This window comes from Canis lupus, chromosome 2 (assembly GCF_048164855.1).
Source record: "Canis lupus baileyi chromosome 2, mCanLup2.hap1, whole genome shotgun sequence".
In the NCBI taxonomy this organism is placed as follows: Eukaryota; Metazoa; Chordata; class Mammalia; order Carnivora; family Canidae; genus Canis; species Canis lupus.
The window spans coordinates 52960333-52976829 of record NC_132839.1 but is presented as its reverse complement, the minus strand read 5'-3'; the positions used below and the strand labels follow the sequence as shown (position 1 = coordinate 52976829).

The following is a 16497-nucleotide window of genomic DNA, read 5'->3' as shown; positions in this document are numbered from 1 at the left end:
GAACAGGGAGCCTGATACCGGACTTGATCCCAAGACTCCAGGATTATGACCTGAGCTGAAGGCAGTTAACTGACTGAGCCACCCAGGTCTTCTGCTTTTGTGGTGGGTGCTGGGCTCTTGGAGCCTGGTCCTATGACTCTGTCCCATGGGCTGTCCCATGGCTGCCAGACCCAGGGCTGTAGGTGGGACTCTCTCTGTTGTGGTCAGTGTTGTTGTTGTTGTTGTTGTTATTGTTGTTGTTGTTCTTCTTCTTCAGATTTTATTCATTATTTGAGAGAGAGAGAAGAGCAGGAGGGGCAGAGGGAGAGAGAATCTGAAGCAGACTCCATGCTGAGTGCAGAGCCTGATGCAGGGCTCGATCCCATGACTGTGAGATCACCACCTGGGTTGAAACCTGGTCAGACACTTACCTGACTACACCCCCTAGGTTCACCCTTCCACTTGTTTCTGACACTTTTTTGAGGCTGAAGAGCAGGGATGAAGCTAAATTGTATGACCCTCCAGCTGGACTGGAGGGCATTTGCATATATGACCTTGCTTTTGGGTGGCACCTGCTCAGTGAAGCTTGGAGATCACAACTCTGCCTCTTACCAGCTCTGTGACCTGGGGCTGGCTACTCTTTAGATGTTGTTTTTCATCTGAAAAATGGAGGCCATGGTAATAATGCAGGGTTTTGGCAGATTTCATGAGAGAGAGAGAGAAAGTGTATGCGTTCTCTCCTTCTCGTTTTCTTCCTATACTCTGGAACTTTCTCCTCACAGGCATAGATACTTTCTGCGGCTCTCATCTGTTCATCCTGCTTTCAGTCTTTCCTCCTTCCAGGTCATCAGACTCACCCTGACAGATTAAGCTTCTAATCCAGAGCCTTCTGTTGGAACAATTCTGGTGCCCAAGATTTTCAATTGATCTTTTGTCTGAGAGGCAGTTCTGTGTCATAGGGAGAATAGTGGCTTCTTTGGCCAGATAGTCTTCAGTTTAAATGCTGACTCTGCCCCTGTGTGAGCTCACCCAAGTTACTTAACTTCTCTGAGCCTCGTTTTTTTTTTTTTTTTTTTTCTGAAAAATCAGGCTAAACATATCCATGTTTGTAGAGTAGTTGCCAGGATTAAATGAGATTATACTAAGCGCCTGGCATATGATGAGTACACAGAGGCCAAATTGGCAGGTGGTGCGATGGGAGTCTTGCAGAGGTGATGGGCAGTGACATTTCAGGGTCCTTGAAGCATGGGGTTGGAGGAAATTACATGAGGGGAGCCAGAACCTGGCCAAAGCTAAAGGAAACAGTAGAAAGATGAAGATCGTATGTATTTGGGAAAAACAAACAAACCCCGAAATGGCTAAGGCACATATCTACCAAAAGAACAGGGAGATAGTTATGGTTCCCACTGATAGACTCAGTTGGGATACCAAGTGGCAGAGGGTCCCGGGCACTCTGGACTTGGGAAATTTCTCTGCAGACTAATTCACCAGACCCTTGCACCCATGTGGTCTTGCTGCTATTCCTGCCCTAAGTAGCTTCCCTTCACTGGATGATCCCATTCCAGGCTCCCTTAATTGACTAAGCCTGACAGCTACAGATGGGACTCTGGGTCCAGCCCTGGGAGAAAGAATTGAGGAATCCAGTGGGAAGGAGGTGACCTCTGAGTCCTCCAATCCACCCTCAAGGGCCTTCCATCCACATTCATTCCAGTTCCATGTTCAGCCACAAGAGGGCACTAGACCATGATGTCTGCAGGGAGGGAGGTGCTATTTCGCTTGCCCTGTTGGGAGTGTGCCTTTGATCAAAGCTGCATGTGGCTTTCTCCCAGGTGCCAGCATCTCTGAGGGCCATGGCAAAAATAATTTGATTTAATTAGAGCCCATAGTTCGGAGTCTGATATCTCAAGGGAGGCTGAATTGTGGCATGGAAAGGTCATAGAATTTGGCATCAAACTCAAGTTCCAGTCCTTGCCCTTCCCCTTGCTTGTTTCTTTTGAACTTGAGTCAGTTACTTAATTTCTCTGGGTCTCATTTTCTTCCCCTGCAAAGTAAGGTGTTACTGGGAGGTGTTACTGTAAGGATTAAATTACATGATGTGTGGAAAGTGGCTGGAACATGATGGGTACTCCATGATCGGCCATCAGTCTCTTTCCGGAAGAAGGAAGAAGTTGGGACACAGTGCAGGAGTTATTTGTGGGATCTTGTTGACTTGATGGAGTCCTTTGACCCGCCCATGAGTGCTGGATGGTTCCAGTTCACTTGGGGGGGGGGAGGGGGGGGAGGCAACAATGACACCCAGTGGCTGCAGTGGAGAACAGCAGTGTGTTCAGCTGGGGTAGGGTGGCAGTAGTGGGCATTGTGGGTGAGTTGGTGGGTGCTGTTGGGGCTCATGAGATTGAAACTGCATCATGGGAGATGGGCTTCAGCGGTGGGGGGGGGGGTGTCTGTCAACTGAATTTCTCTTCTTCACATGCAAGCGGTTAGAGATGATTCTCTAAGGTCTTGAGTGTGATGATAGCCATTGGGAATGCATGTTGTCTGGGCCAGTGGTGTGAGGTTAAGTATTACAGCGCATGTGTGTCCAGCTGAGTAGCTTTATCATAGCCAACCAATCCTGCTGTCTAACAACCAGACTCTTTCTGATGTTTCCTGGGTGCTACTCTTTGGGAGATGCTTTCACCCCCTGGCTGTCTGGTTGGCCTCAGACCTCTGAGTCTCAGTATATATACCTGGAAAATGACAAGGGGAGGCGCCATTGGGCTGGCTGAGTGAGAGGCTTTGGCAGCTTGGATCTGAGTGTCCGGGATTATTTCCTGCCCTTTGATCTGCATATGCTTGTTGGAGGTGCCTAGGATCATGGGGGAAGGGAGGGTTCGTGGTAAGTGCTAAGCATCAGTCTTCACTGGTGCAGACATGCCAGGCAGTTTGGAGAAGGAAGGAACCTTCCTGGGGCAGAGGCATGTTTCTGAGGCTGAACTCGAGGTGTCTTTTGCTCCTCACCTTGTGTAGCCTCTCCCTTAACACACCTGTGATTCGGGAGGGGAGCCTTGGCAGACATGCCAGGCTCAGGAAGTTATTTAGTATCAGCTTTGCTCCAGATTGTGTTTCTGACTGCTTGCCACCTCTTAAGTGGCAGCCATTTTAACAAATGTGGCGATAAGACACCAAGTGGGAAATAACATGAGAAGTGGGGGGGGGGGGTAGGGGTGTGGAGGAGGGGTATAGTCCTCCTCCCTTCCCTTGGCAGAAACCTTGTCTTTGAGGCAATTGGAGGTAGAGAAAGGGGCCCATTGGGGCCCCTGGCAGTGAGTTTGAGGCGAGAGGAAGGGCCTGTGACCTCAGCTTTCCCTCCTCCCTGGGGGGGCCTTGTGTCCTGCGGGGCAGTGGCTGTTGTCCCTAGGGAGAGAAGGCCTGTACTCCAATTTCCTAAAAAAAATTTATTTATTTATTCCTGAGAGACTCACAGAGAGAGGCAGGGACATAGGCAGAGGGAGAAGGAGGCTCCCTGCGGGGAACCCCATGTGGGACTCCATCCCAGGAGCCCCGGATCACTCCCTGAGCCAGAGGCAAATGCTCAACCACTGAGCCACCCAGTACTCCACTTTTCTAAGGACTGTCTTCCCAGTGCATAAGAGACCACTGATGGCCAGTGTCGGGGTGTGTTTAGCCCACTCGGGGGCTGAGCTGCATCTGCACTGGGGCGTTGGGGCGCCCGACTGTGTGGCCACCTGCTCGCCTCCTGCCCGGCCCATCCGGCACCAGGACTACGGGGGAGGGACGGGCAGAGGCGTGCGCCCTAGGCCAGCCTGGCCGCTCCTGCTGCCCGAGTCGGGAGATGGGGGAGCCCCCACTTTCTGCTTAGCTCCAGGCTCCAGCCATGTGCCAGGCACAGCACTGAGTCCTGGGACACCCCGCGGAGAAAATAAGGGGCCCGGCCCTTCTCTCTTGGACTTCCAGTTGATTCGGGGTGGCAAGCCCTAACTAAAGCAGCCACAGCATAAAGGCCAGTCTCCGGAGAAGCAGGAGCAGAATTCCAGAAAACACGTGGGATGTAAAGTTTAAAGAAAACTGTTCATCGGTGAAAACGTGGGTTTCTCTGCGGGGGAGAGGGCGCACTTGCTTTTAAGTGGAGATTTAAGAATTCGGGGTTCACCTGTCTTCGGGTCCATCCGACGTTGGCAGCAGGGGAGTTACATTCAGAGCCGAGGCTCTGGCCGCGAGGTTGAGCCCGTGGCCTTGCTGTCGTCCACAAGACGCCCCGTGGTTTTTAGGGGAAGCCGCCTGGACCTTATCCTGGGATCTACCTCCGGGCTGTAGGGGAGCTGCGCCAGGTGTGCCAGTGGTGCAGCCGGATTCCCTCCAGCAGCCCCCTCCACCAGGCCAAGTTGCAGGGAGAAGGTCCCCTCGGAGGGTGATCTGGGGGTCAGCCTTTCTCCTCGTTGTGGTGTGTGGAGGAGAGCCAGGGCCGGGTGAATGCCCAGCTGGGACACAGAGACTGGCTCCTGTGCTACGGCGGGGTCAGCCTCAGCTTCCTTCTCCCAGGACCCGGTCCCCACTCTGCCCTGCTGCTGCCGAACCTGCCCTGGGTCCTGGTGGGGCAGTGCCTCGGGGTCCGTGGAGGAGGCAGCAGTGTGCGAAGCATGATCTTATTCCTTCCTGAACCTTGTTCAGGTTTCATTGTCCAGGGTCACTTCCCTCATTGTCCACGCAAATGACTGGTTCTCCTCCCTGCCTCCCCGCCCCACCTGCCCCCATCCTGGGGTGTGAGCTGTGTCCCACCAGGTGACCTGCTGCCCTACCTACCTGCCTCCTTTCTGCTGGTCACTCACTCAGGGCTGTTGTGGTCTGGATTCTGGTCAGGTGTGCTCTGGCCTTGAGGCTCCACCCCATTACCTTTCCTGGTGTCTGTCCTCACCTGCCCAGGTGTGTCGCTGGACAGAAGAGGGTGGCACGGCCAGGGTCTTAGTCTGGCTGAGACCCTTGCATTCCATCCACATGCCCTAGAAGGCATCAGACTCCTTCATCCGTTTGTTTCTCCCCTGTGCCATGAGCTTCAGCAGGCAGGGATGGGGTTTTCTTCAGCTGTGTGACCCCCCAGTAGCCAGGATCTAGCAGGTGCTCAGTCAAGACCCATTGAACAGGATGGGTGCGTTTCTTGCAGAATCTCTCACAGATCCCAGCCTGGTGACAGTGCACAGGCCTCTGCCCAGAGCGCTGGGCACATCCTCCTCCTCTGTATCTCTGTGGGCCTCGGGCTTTGCCCTCAGCAGAGCAGCCTGTTGGAGGTGTCTCCTAGGGAAACCAGAACTCATCCCGGTGAGAGCCAACCCTTGCGGTGACTGCTCCAGTGACTCTTCTGGGGACAGGCTTATTTTATCCCTGTGTCATTCCTGGCACAGCCCCCTGAGGCAGGTACTATTATCAGCCTCGTTCTAGGAAGGCAAAGGAAAACTGTGCCCAGGGAGGCTTATGGAACTTGTCCTTGGTAAGTTGTTTGGCTAGTAAGTGGCAGAGCTGGGGTTTGAACTTACCCCAGAGTCCCTGACATGCCCCCCAGGTTATCACTGCTCTCTCCTTCCTGCCAGCCCCTATTCACCTTAGTTCTGGGCCCCGCCAGAGCCCTGAAGCTCCCGGACACCTCTTGGCCGGTAGGACACAGTACTGTGCTCTTCTGTGTTCCCTGAAGGGGTCTCTGAGACCCAGCTGAGTTGAGATTCCTGAATTTTGTGGGCACAGGTGTTTTCAGCCACATCTCAGAGAATGTCCTCTGAGTAAGGGCCCTGGGACAGAATAGAGGGACCTCTGGGGTCCTGTCACTGCCACCAACTTACTGGGTGAGTCTGGGTAAGGCACTGGCCATTGCTAGAACTCCATTTTCTTCTACTTAAAACCAGGGATCCTGGGACGCCTGGGTGGCTCAGTGGTTGAGTGGCTGCTGCCTTCTGCTCAGGGTGTGATTCCCAGGTCCCGGGATCGAGTCCCACATCAGGCTCCCTGTGAGGAGCCTGCTTCTCCTTCTGCCTGTGTTGCTGCCTCTCTCTGTGTGTCTCTCGTGAATAAATAAATAAATCTTTAAAAAAAAAAAACTCCACAAAAAACCAGGGATCCTGAATGGTTGACCTTCAGGCCCTTTCTGGCCCTGACCTCTCCTATTTTGAACAAGGTGGTTGGGGACAGGGTAGAAGGTTGGAGTGGGTTGAAGCCGCAGAAGGATTCGCCAGGAGTGGCCTGGTGTGTGTGGGAGGGCTGTGGGTACAGCTCCCCGGGGTTCTCACCTGTGCATGCATCCCTGTCCCCAGGAGGGCTTGCTAAAGTACAGACTGCTGGGCTCCACCCCAGAATTTCTGCTTCTCATTGGTGGAGGGCCCTGAGGACTTCCTTTCTAGTGAGTACCCCGGTGATGCGAATGCTGCTGGCCCCGGGACCACACTTTGATAATGACAGCTGCATCGATGGTTTTCAGGGTGTACTCTTTGGGGATCAGAGCCGGTATGGTATCCCACATATGCTTTTGGTGAATTTTCCCAGGTTGTGAAAAGTTTGAATACCCCCATTCTAGAAGCACACTAACCCGCTCCCAAGCCCATTTTGACAGGGCACGTGCTAGTGCCGGCTTCCCTCTCCATGCTCCTTTCATGTCTTCTCTCTGCACCCCAAATATGGGGCCTGGCTCCATGCTGACCCCGGCCCCCACCCTCACCTTTTCCTACAGGACTTGACCAGAACGTTCTCTGATGCACATAATTCAGTATGTAGTTGAGAAGTGAAAGCACAGTTATGCTTTTCACGGTTCTCTTCTAGACTCCCAGTTGATTTTTTAGAACTATTTGGGAGGCAGGAAAGTAATTCTATAATTGCAGCTCGAGAACTTTGGTTGGGTCTGAGTTGCTCCCAGGGTAAAGTTCAGACTCCTGTGTTCATGTTCGGGCTGCAGCGTCTCACCTCATTATCTTGTACCCCCCACCAGCACCCTGTCCCAGCCACACTGATCTGTGTGTTCCCCAAACATCCCCAGGCATTTCCCACTCCTGGTCTTTTGGTCAGGCTGCCTCTCCTGCCTGGAAGACCTCTGGCCTTCATTCTGATCACCTGAGCCCTACCTGTCACTCAGGTCCCAGTTTTGGGATGTTCTTTGCTGTCCAGACCTGTGTTTATTGATTGATCTAGCTTTCCAGCCTCTGCAGCACACAGAGCAGCTACTGTCAGTTGAGCATTTTCTCTGGGTTGGGCAGTTTATGTGGCATTTCAGCCATATGGGCACGGGGAGTTGCTCTCATACCACAGATGAGGAAATTGAGACCAGACAAAGCAAGAGCTTGCCCTAAGGCCACACGCGTGAATGGCTTGGTTAGGAGTCAAACCCAAGGTCACTTCAGATCCCCCATTCTTGCATTCACCGCAGCCACATGTGCCAGAGCAAACGATTGGGCGCAAGCTCGCTTGTCATGGGGAGAAGAGGAGATGAGGAACTGGGCTCCGTTGCTATGATGATATGATGGGGTGCTATATAGCAATCACAGTGAAAATCTTGTTCTCTGTATGGTGACGTGGCTGTGTTTGAAAACATAATGCTGGTGAAAAAAAAAAAAAACCCGCGAAACAAGTTGCAGAATGATATACCATACATGTAATTTAAGAAAGATGGTGATCAATATAGCATATTGTTTATGAACACAGATATGTAGTAAGAAGATAAAATTGTGACTGGCTACAAACCAATGTCATGATCGCCTTGGTTCCAGGGGGAGAGGGAGAGGAAGCAGGGGGCTGTTAACTTTACCTGTGATGTTTGCCTTCTCTCTCTTTTTGAGATGAACGTATGACAACATGATAATATGCATTAAGTCCAAGTGATGGGTAAATATGGTGTTCAATATGTGGTGATCCTTTGTTTCCTCTTTTTTTAAAAAATATTTTATTTACTTATTCATGATAAACACAGAGAGAGAGGCAGAGACATAGGCAGAGGGAGAAGCAGGCTCCCTGCAGGGAGCCCAGTGTGGGACTCGATCCCAGGATCTGGGATCATGACCTGAGCCCAAGGCAAATGCTCAACCACTGAGCCACCCAGGTGCCCCTGTTTCTTCTTCATTAAGATAACACTTTAGAAATTGCAAGCAATGAGAAGATGATCATACCTAACAGATTTTTCATTTAAAATAAAGACAACATTCAGTCACTGTGTTTGTTTGCTAAGGCTGTCCTAGAAAAATACCATAAATGGGGTATTTAACTTGAACCACAAAAATTTGTTTTCCTACAGTTCTGGAGTTGTCTGGAAGTCCAAGATCAAGGTGTCGGCAGGGTGGGTTTGTCCTGAAACCTCCCTCCTTGGCCTGTAGATGGTTGTCTTCCTCCTTGTATCTGCACATGGTCTTCCCTCTGTGTGTGTCTCCTATTCTCCTATAAGGACACCAGTCACATTGCATGAAGCCAACCCTAATGACCCCATTTGAACTTAATAATCACCCCTTTGAAGACTCATTTCCAAATATAGTCATATTTGGAAGGTCTTGGAGCTTAGGCTGTCAACAGAGGAATTTTGTCGGGGTGGGGGACACAATTCAGCTCATCATAGAACAGCTCAACAGTTTTAAGGTAGAAAAAAAAATTACACACCTGCTGATATTAAAATAGAGTCTTAGAGCTCCTGAGTGCAGCAGCCTGCAGAAGTTCATCGGAGTTGGATTTTTCTCAAGTTTTGGTGTCTCAAGCTGCTAGGTGCTCTAAGTGTAACTGCTTGGTCAGCCTTGAGAACAAAGGAGCTCTCTGAAGGAAGTTGTGCATCCATGGGAGAAGCAGAGCTAGGTAAAGGGAAGAAGCAAGTGCATAGCCTGACAAGGGCCCAGGAAGACAGTTTTCTGATTGTCTCCTGTTTAGGAGATTGTAGAGTAAAGAAGCAAAACAGCTTCATGTCAAATATACTATGTGCTCTTATTAATTAAGTGATTAACCAGTTATTTCAGCTACTATCAGTGAGCACCGCACAGTGTCAGCCATCAAGTTAGGCTCCCTGCACACACACACACACACACACACACACACACACACACATCCCTCCCCCTGCCCTGCCCCCAAATAGCAGTGGGCTGGGACCCACACAGGCTGACTCTGGGGATCTGCTTTGCAGGAAGTAAGAGCTTCACCAAGGAATGAGTCCATGGGGAATCCTGGGTGGCTCGGCTCAGTGGTTGAGCATCTGCCTTCAGCTCAGGTCATGATCCCGGGGTCCTGGGGGGAGCCTACTTCTCCTTCTGCCTATGTCTCTACAGCTCTCTCTGTGTCTCTCATGAATAATAAATAAAATCTCAAAAAAAAAAAAAAGAATGAGCCTATGGAATTGTTTTCCTTGGGGGAATGTAAGTAAAGATGATTCTCGTAGTCCATCATTTCATTATGAAAAATTTGAAGCGTACACAAAATTTGCAAGTATTATAGTGAACATCCACATACCTACCACCTGGATCCCGCAGTTAATATTTTTACTCTGCTTGCTCTATCACGTGGTCTGTCCATCTGTCTGTCCCTCTATCCACTCATTTACCAACCGTATTTTTTTCGGACACCTCTCAGAATAATGGAAGATGTTTGTACACTCCTAATTACTTTAGCATGTTTATTGTTAAACTAGAGTTCAAGATTGGTTTTCATTGTCTTCTTTGGAGTCTGTGTTTAGGTCAATGAAATGCATTAATCTCAAGTGTACATGCTCTGAGTTTTGACAAATGCGTGTCCATATGGAACTCAACCCCAGTGAAATGCAGAGCATTACCATTCCCTCAGAAAATTTCCTTCCCAATCTGCCCCTACCTCCCCAGAGGTAGTCACCATGCTGATTTTTTCCAGAATAGGTGACTTTGGCCTGACTGGCAGCTTCATATAAATGGAATCACATAATACAGATTCAGCAAAAAATGTTTTGGGGGTTCATGCATGTTGTTGGAGATAACATAGTCTGTTTTTTTCTTTTTATTGCTGGATACCATTCCATTTTATGGTATATTTTTATATTTTATATTTTGAGTGTGTTTATTGAAACTCCTAGTTGTTGGAGCCCTGGCTTTTCCCAGTTTTGGACTGTTATGGGTAAATCCACGATGAACATTCTTGCACAAGGCTTTTTGTGAACACATGCTTTCATTTCTCTCGGGTCTATCCCCAGGAGTGGAATTTCTGGATGGTGTGATCTATTTATATTTAACTTTATACAATACTGCCAGATCTTTCTCCAAAGTGGTTGTACCAAGTTTACACAATAGGACTGTTTTTGATTAATCTGGGATAGGATAGACTTGTGCATGACTCAGAAATAGGTGCTTTCCTATCTCTGTCTTCCAGATGAGGAAACTAAGGGGCAGAGGGGGGCATGACTTGCTCGAGGTCACCCAGATGGATCGGTGGCAGAGCTGGGATCCCGTGTGACACAAAGCCCATCAGTTTGCATTGTGATGTGCCGCTTCCTGCTGAGGCAGGATGGAAACAGGTAGAAATAGCAGGTGGCTGACTTCTGAGGGGCACCTGCTGGTGTCCCTAGCCCTAGGGCATTCCTCACTCTCTGCCACCATAAAAGTGAAAGCCCGGTGGGCATTTGGTGCTCTCTGGCAGGGCTGGACCTGTGGGCAGGTGCTGTCGGCCATGGGGGTTCCCCAGACACCCAAGTCATGCAGCCTGTTTAAGGGCTTGGGTCTGGGTCCTGTTTGCAATGGACAGATGAATGCCAGGCAGGACCCCTGGATCCCTATCTTCATCCTGAAATGATGTAGCCGGGAGCCCTGCTTGCTGAGTGTTCAGATGTGGGGTGTGGAGAGGCTCTAGACCAGCATGTGTCCACTTTATACCTTCATTGTCCGAGGTGGGTGTGGAGCAAGAGGGTAGAGTGGCCAGCCCCCCCGAGCCCACGGATCGTGAGGGTGACGGATGGACACACACGCGGTCTTCATTCCCTTGGGTTGCTAATGTTGTGAGGTGCAAGACAGATCAAGTTCTTGGCTTGGAAATTCAGTGAGCGGAGACTTTTGGTGTTTATGTAAGTCATTCAGGTGAATGCCAGGGGTTCTACAAAGGAACTGAGTGGAAGGGTGTGAGGTGAAGACCAGCTGGGGGATTGGGAGCTGCTTTCAGGGGAGGCTGGGCAGGGTATCCTCTGAGATGACTGTGCAGCTCTGGCATGAGTGGTATGAAAGAGGCAGAACTATGGAAGGCCTGGAAGGTAGAATGTTCCAGTGTGTGTGCACCTGAGGTAGGAAAGTGGGGAGAAGTGTGTTGGGGGCAGGGTAGAGGGAATGGAGCGGAGTGCCCAGGAGCAGAGATGAGGTCAGAGAGGTTCACAGGGCCTTTCAGGCTGCTGGAAGAGGTTTTGATTTTAATCCGAGAGAAATAGGAGGCCTTGGAGGGTTTTTCTTTGCAGCAGGAGGTGATCCAGTTTACATCGTAAGTGATGGGTACAGTACATGTGTTCAGGGAAACACAGGGGCTTGTGGGACTCTGGTTGGGGTGCTCTGGGGGGGGGGTGGGGGATCCCAGAGGAAGGGACAGCTCAGCTCACCTGAAGAATCAGCAGGTACTCACCACACAGGAGGGGCAGACACCGTGGAGGCTATTCTGGGTGGATGGACTGGCATGAAGAAAGCCCTAGAAGCAGGAGAGGCTTTGCAGAGCTGAAGAGAGTTCCTCATGCCTGGAGACGCAGGGAGGAGCCAGACCATGCCAGCCCCAGGAAATGGGCTTCTCGAAAGGACTGGGATCTCGTTGAGGACTGGGGTTCAGTCTCGTTTATCTGCTCTTTCCAGGGCCCAGCATGTGCCTGGACCAACATATGAATGAGAGGGTGAGGAGAGCTTGTGCTGAGGACAAGTGGCGCGGGGACTTCGGGAGGGGCAGGCAGGTGCAGGGGGGACTGGGGCAGTCTATCACTCCTTCCTTCACTAGAAGTTCAGCCCAGCTGCCTGGCCCGTGGCCTGGGAGGGGGCCGTGGTCCTGGACCCCACTTGCCCACCAACGTCGGCAGTCCCCAGAGAAGGCCTGGGCTCCCCCGGAGGGTCCCCACCCCCTGAGGTGGCAGCAAGGAGCGCCGGCTCAGGAATGCCACTCGCTCCAATATATTTGTTTATTCAGAGATTTAATTAACATGTTTAAATATTAAAGAGTAAACAACGTGTGTCTAGTGGGATTCAACATTTACCAACAGGAGTTCTACTTATTTAATTAATTATTTGTGCTTTCCCCAGCCCTACGAGCCCTGTTTCTGGCTTTGTTGTGGGGAGGTCCCATTTCTCCCTGGAGGAGGTGGGGAAGTAGGCCAAGGAGAACTGGGAAGCCAGGGGAGGGGGGGCAGGGGGGGAGTGGAGGGAGGGGGAGAAGGAGGAGGAGGAGGAGAGGAGTCTTCTGAAGAGGAGGAGCTGTCCAGGCAAAAGAAACCAAGGTTCTGTATCTGGTCTGTGCAGAGGGAAGAGGGGGTGTCAGGTTTCTGGACGGTAGGACCGGGCCGCAGACCAAGAAGGCAGGCGACCACTAGGAAGTCCTTGAAGGAGTCTCTACGGCTTGGGGGAGAGCAGGGTCTTGGGGTCCTCGCTTGTGAGGATGCCATCTTTCCTGGGCTAACCCAATGGGATCCAGTTTCTCACCTGGGTGCCTGAGGGACCCGCGGTGCAGGTAAGAGCAGCCTCCGCAAAGCGGGAGGGCCCGGGCAGATGATGAGCCCCCAGTCACCACTGCAGGTGGAACTCTGAAAGCAGAGGTGTTTTACAAGTGATCTGCATTATAATATCGCTGGAAATGAAGTCCTGGATGCTGAGAGATTACACTGGGGGTTATTTATTGGCAATGCGCTCTACGGTTTTAATTTTTTCTTTTTGCTTATTCAGGCTTTCGCTCCAGAGGAAAATAGCCTGGGGTGGCTTCGAAATAGATTCTCTCTGCCCCATTAACTTATTCAGTGAGTTTAATGGTCCTTTTTCCCCTCAGCCTTGAAGCCATCATTAAAAGGCAGAGATTTATAAAAGCAAAGACGCTGAGCTTTAGTCAAACTTTCACTCTGGGGCAGGGGAGGGTAGGGGCAGGGGGCAGTGGGCAGTGGGGCACCCCCTCGGCCCTGGCACTGTGAGTGTAGCCTGGGAGCAGGTCCTCATCCTTAGGACGGAAGCTTGAGGCTGGGCGCATGATTTCCTGGATGTTTGGGGGTAGGGACACCTCCCCACCAGGACTCTTTAGTGGTCTCCAACATTTCCCAGCTGGCACAGGGCTGGTGTCTAGGAATGTCTGCAGCGTCACCCAGGGGCTACAGTGAAGCTTCTCCTGGTCCTCTGCCGACTTCTGAGACCACTTCTTGGTACAGGTTGCTCTTCCCCCCAAAGATGGTCACCTTCTGCTCGGGGCCAATTTGCTAAAAGTCAGAAGAGAGATCAACATCTCAGAGGCCAGTTTCCCAGAGCCAAGTGACTAGAGGCCCAGCTGCCCAAAGGACCAATGAGCAAATAGCCAATTTGCCTACGAACGACTCACTGAAAGCCTATTTGCCAAATTTACTAAAACTTTGAGTTAAAGAACATAATGATTGAATCAAGCCAAGTCAAACCAGGGCTGTCCAATTTGGTTCAATCCAATTGAATCCACTTCACTTTCTCCCATTACCGGAGGATCAGTGTTACAGAGATGTTGCAGAGGCTACAACAGAGGGGTAGACTAGTTCCGGGGGGGCAGGGGGGAGGCCAGACATGTTCATCAGGAGAACCTAGGTAGTTGTGACTATCTGTTGTCATAGAAAGGTATGTGTGTGTGTTTGTGTGGGGGGGTGCGGTTTAGGTGAACTTGGGTGATGGGGGGGGATGTGTCCCTTCACATACAGGTTGGGTCCGGATAGGGAGGGAGGGAAAGGGGGGATGTTTTGGGCAGAAAGTGCAGCATACAGCAATTGTGCCCAGCCAGTTGCTCAGAGAAAATGCCAGGTCCCCGTCAGCCCGGAGGGAAAAGCATCCAGGGCCCATCCTGGGGGCTGATGGATGAACTGCCAGGCTGTCTTGGGGAGGCCTTGACTGCTGGGCTGACACAGTCTGAACCTCACTGGGTTAGTAATAGAAGCCAATGAAGGATTTTAGGACCAGTGTCTTCAATAAAAAAAGCTGAAATGGCTTTAAAAAATGTTCAAATATGTTTGCTGATGAAAAATTAGAAATAATAGAAAGTAGAAAATCGAGAAATCACTCCTAGCCCCAGACTTTCATCCTTTGGTGGATTTCCTCAAGTCCTGTAGTAGAGTCGGTGTGTAAAGTAGAAAGATCTCCGAAAACTCTGCCCACTGGGAGAGGCAGCTACGAGCTGGGACCGGCTGGGGGTGGGGCGGGGGGACAGCGGATTCACAGCATGTCTGTCCTGCTTATTCTAACAGATGCTCTCATTGAGTGAAATGGGGGCAGAAGCACCAGCGTTTTAAAAATAGTTATTACTTTTTTCTCACTCTTTCTGGGCGCAAAGAGCTAAATTTGCATAAATTCAACGTATGCATGAAACCTTACCTTTGTGTGTGTATGTGTGTGTGTGCGCGCGTGCGCATGTGCATATTTACACGTACCGGAGCAGGTCGTTTTGATTTGTCTTTTAAGAAGAAGAGCCTAAATGTCAGGTGTGCATGAGTTGAGGAAGAGGAGAAGCATATCAGGAGGCACTTTCATGTCTCAGAGATGGGTGATGTGGGAAGCTAGGGGAATGAAGAGGGAAAATGTTTTAAAGACTATGCAGAAATTTCAAACAACTCTGATGACACCTGTTGAGCGTGAGGGATGGAGGTGTTAAGGGAGACTGAGGTTTCCAGAATTTGGGTAAGGGGGAAATACTGCTGCCTTGAACAGGTATAGGTGATGGGGGACATGGTGACTTCTCTTGGGGATGCTCTGAGTTCGTGGTGCTCATGAGAGATGTTTCTCATATAGGGTGTCACTGACGGGGCCCTAGTCTGTGAAGTGGCCCCGGTAGAGGAAGCAGCAAGGATGCTCGTTATGGAAGGGGACCTATTCTGGCCACCAGCCAGCCTTCTCCATGGCTTCCAACCATTTCTTTGGGAGAGGGGCTTTCACTTGTGAGGACTTTGTTAAAAACGTCTTCCTTTGTCTTTATCGGCAAGGTCCTTTGGTTTCTCTGCCCCTCTCGCCCCACTCCTCACCTCACCGCTGCTGTGGGTGGGATCACGCCTCTCTTGCTCTAAGGTTTTCCCAAAACCAGGTATGCTGCCAGGTCATAGAAGTCACGATGTGGACACCCTGGTAGAGCATAAGAAGATTGGCTGTTTCATGGCTATTAATAATGGGGAGTATTAAAATAAACATTCACCTATACTCACATGGCCTTTCTTCCTTCTTTTCTTTTCTTTTCTTTTCTTTTCTTTTCTTTTCTTTTCTTTGCTTTGCTTTGCTTTTCTTTTTTCTTTGCTTTGCTTTGCTTTGCTTTCCTTTCCTTTCCTTTTCTTCTTTTCTTTTCTTTTCTTTTCTTTCTTTTCCTTTTCTTTTCTTTTTCTTTCTTAAATATTTATTTATTTAGTTGAGAGAGAAAGCACATGCACCATGAGCAGGAGGGGCAGAGGGAGAGGGAGAGTCTTAAGCAGACTCCTTGCTGAGCCAAGAGCCCGATGAGAGGCTCCATCCTAGGACCCTGAGATCATGACCTAAGCCAAAACCAAGAGTCGGACATTTAACTGACTCTACCACCCAGGTGCCCCTCAAATGGCTTTTCAGAGGAAATTTTTACTGCTCTGCGAGGAAGGCCAGATCTCACAGTTCCATGTTTAGAGAAGGCAAATAGCTTCTCCAACATCCCATGCTCTGTTAAGGGGGAATAAGACTGGAATTTGCACAATATCCAGTCTTACCATGATCAAGATCTCTGTCCATGTGAACATACTTGGAGGAGCAGCCGGTGTCCATGCATGGATTTGAGTCATCTTGGAATATCTGGACATGCTCTTATCCCCTGCTGGCTGTAGAAGTCCTGAGAATTAGTGTTGTTGTTGATGATGATGATGATGATGACAGTGATAATGACAGCAGTAGTAACAGTGTCACTGAGCCTGGGTGCTTACTATGTGCCAGGCTGTGTGCTGAGCACTTTTCCTTCAGTGGCTTTAATCCTTACACACCTGAATGAGGTGAGCATTATTTATTCCTGTTGTTCAGATGAAGGAACTGGGGCACATGCCCAAGATCACCCAGCTAGCGAGCAGCGAAGTGGAGTGGAGTCAGGTAGTCTGTGCCCAGAGCCCGTGCTCCCTACGCCTATGGTCATGGACCCTAGTCTGGGCTCTTTCCAGACTCCCTGTCCAGCCTGCACCTGGAGGTCATGGGACCACCCCTCACTCCCCAGCCCTGAACATCAGCTGCGATGGAACCTAGTTAGATTTTCCACATTGGAACAAATGTTCATGCTGTCAGTTCAGTGAGAAATTCTGCTCAGTGTTCCCTGGTCTACATTGATCCATTCACCTGGAGTAAAATAACCATGTGGGGAACTAGATAAAATATTTGTACCATTGAT

The 16497-nt window shown here is 50.3% G+C and overlaps 1 protein-coding gene across 5 annotated transcripts in view; it reads left to right on the top strand.

Moving 5' to 3' along the window:
• Positions 1–16497, top strand: part of NTRK3 (neurotrophic receptor tyrosine kinase 3) — a 391483-nt gene that overhangs the window by 10164 nt on the left and 364822 nt on the right. The window contains exon 1 of one of the 5 annotated variants that reach the window (XM_072799295.1): positions 12430–12630. The exons of the other annotated variants lie outside the window; for them this stretch is intronic. Coding sequence (XP_072655396.1) covers positions 12584–12630 — 47 coding nt within the window. The 5' untranslated portion in view covers positions 12430–12583. Of the gene's footprint in view, positions 1–12429; positions 12631–16497 lie in introns of those variants that run through there. 5 annotated transcript variants of the gene reach the window in all.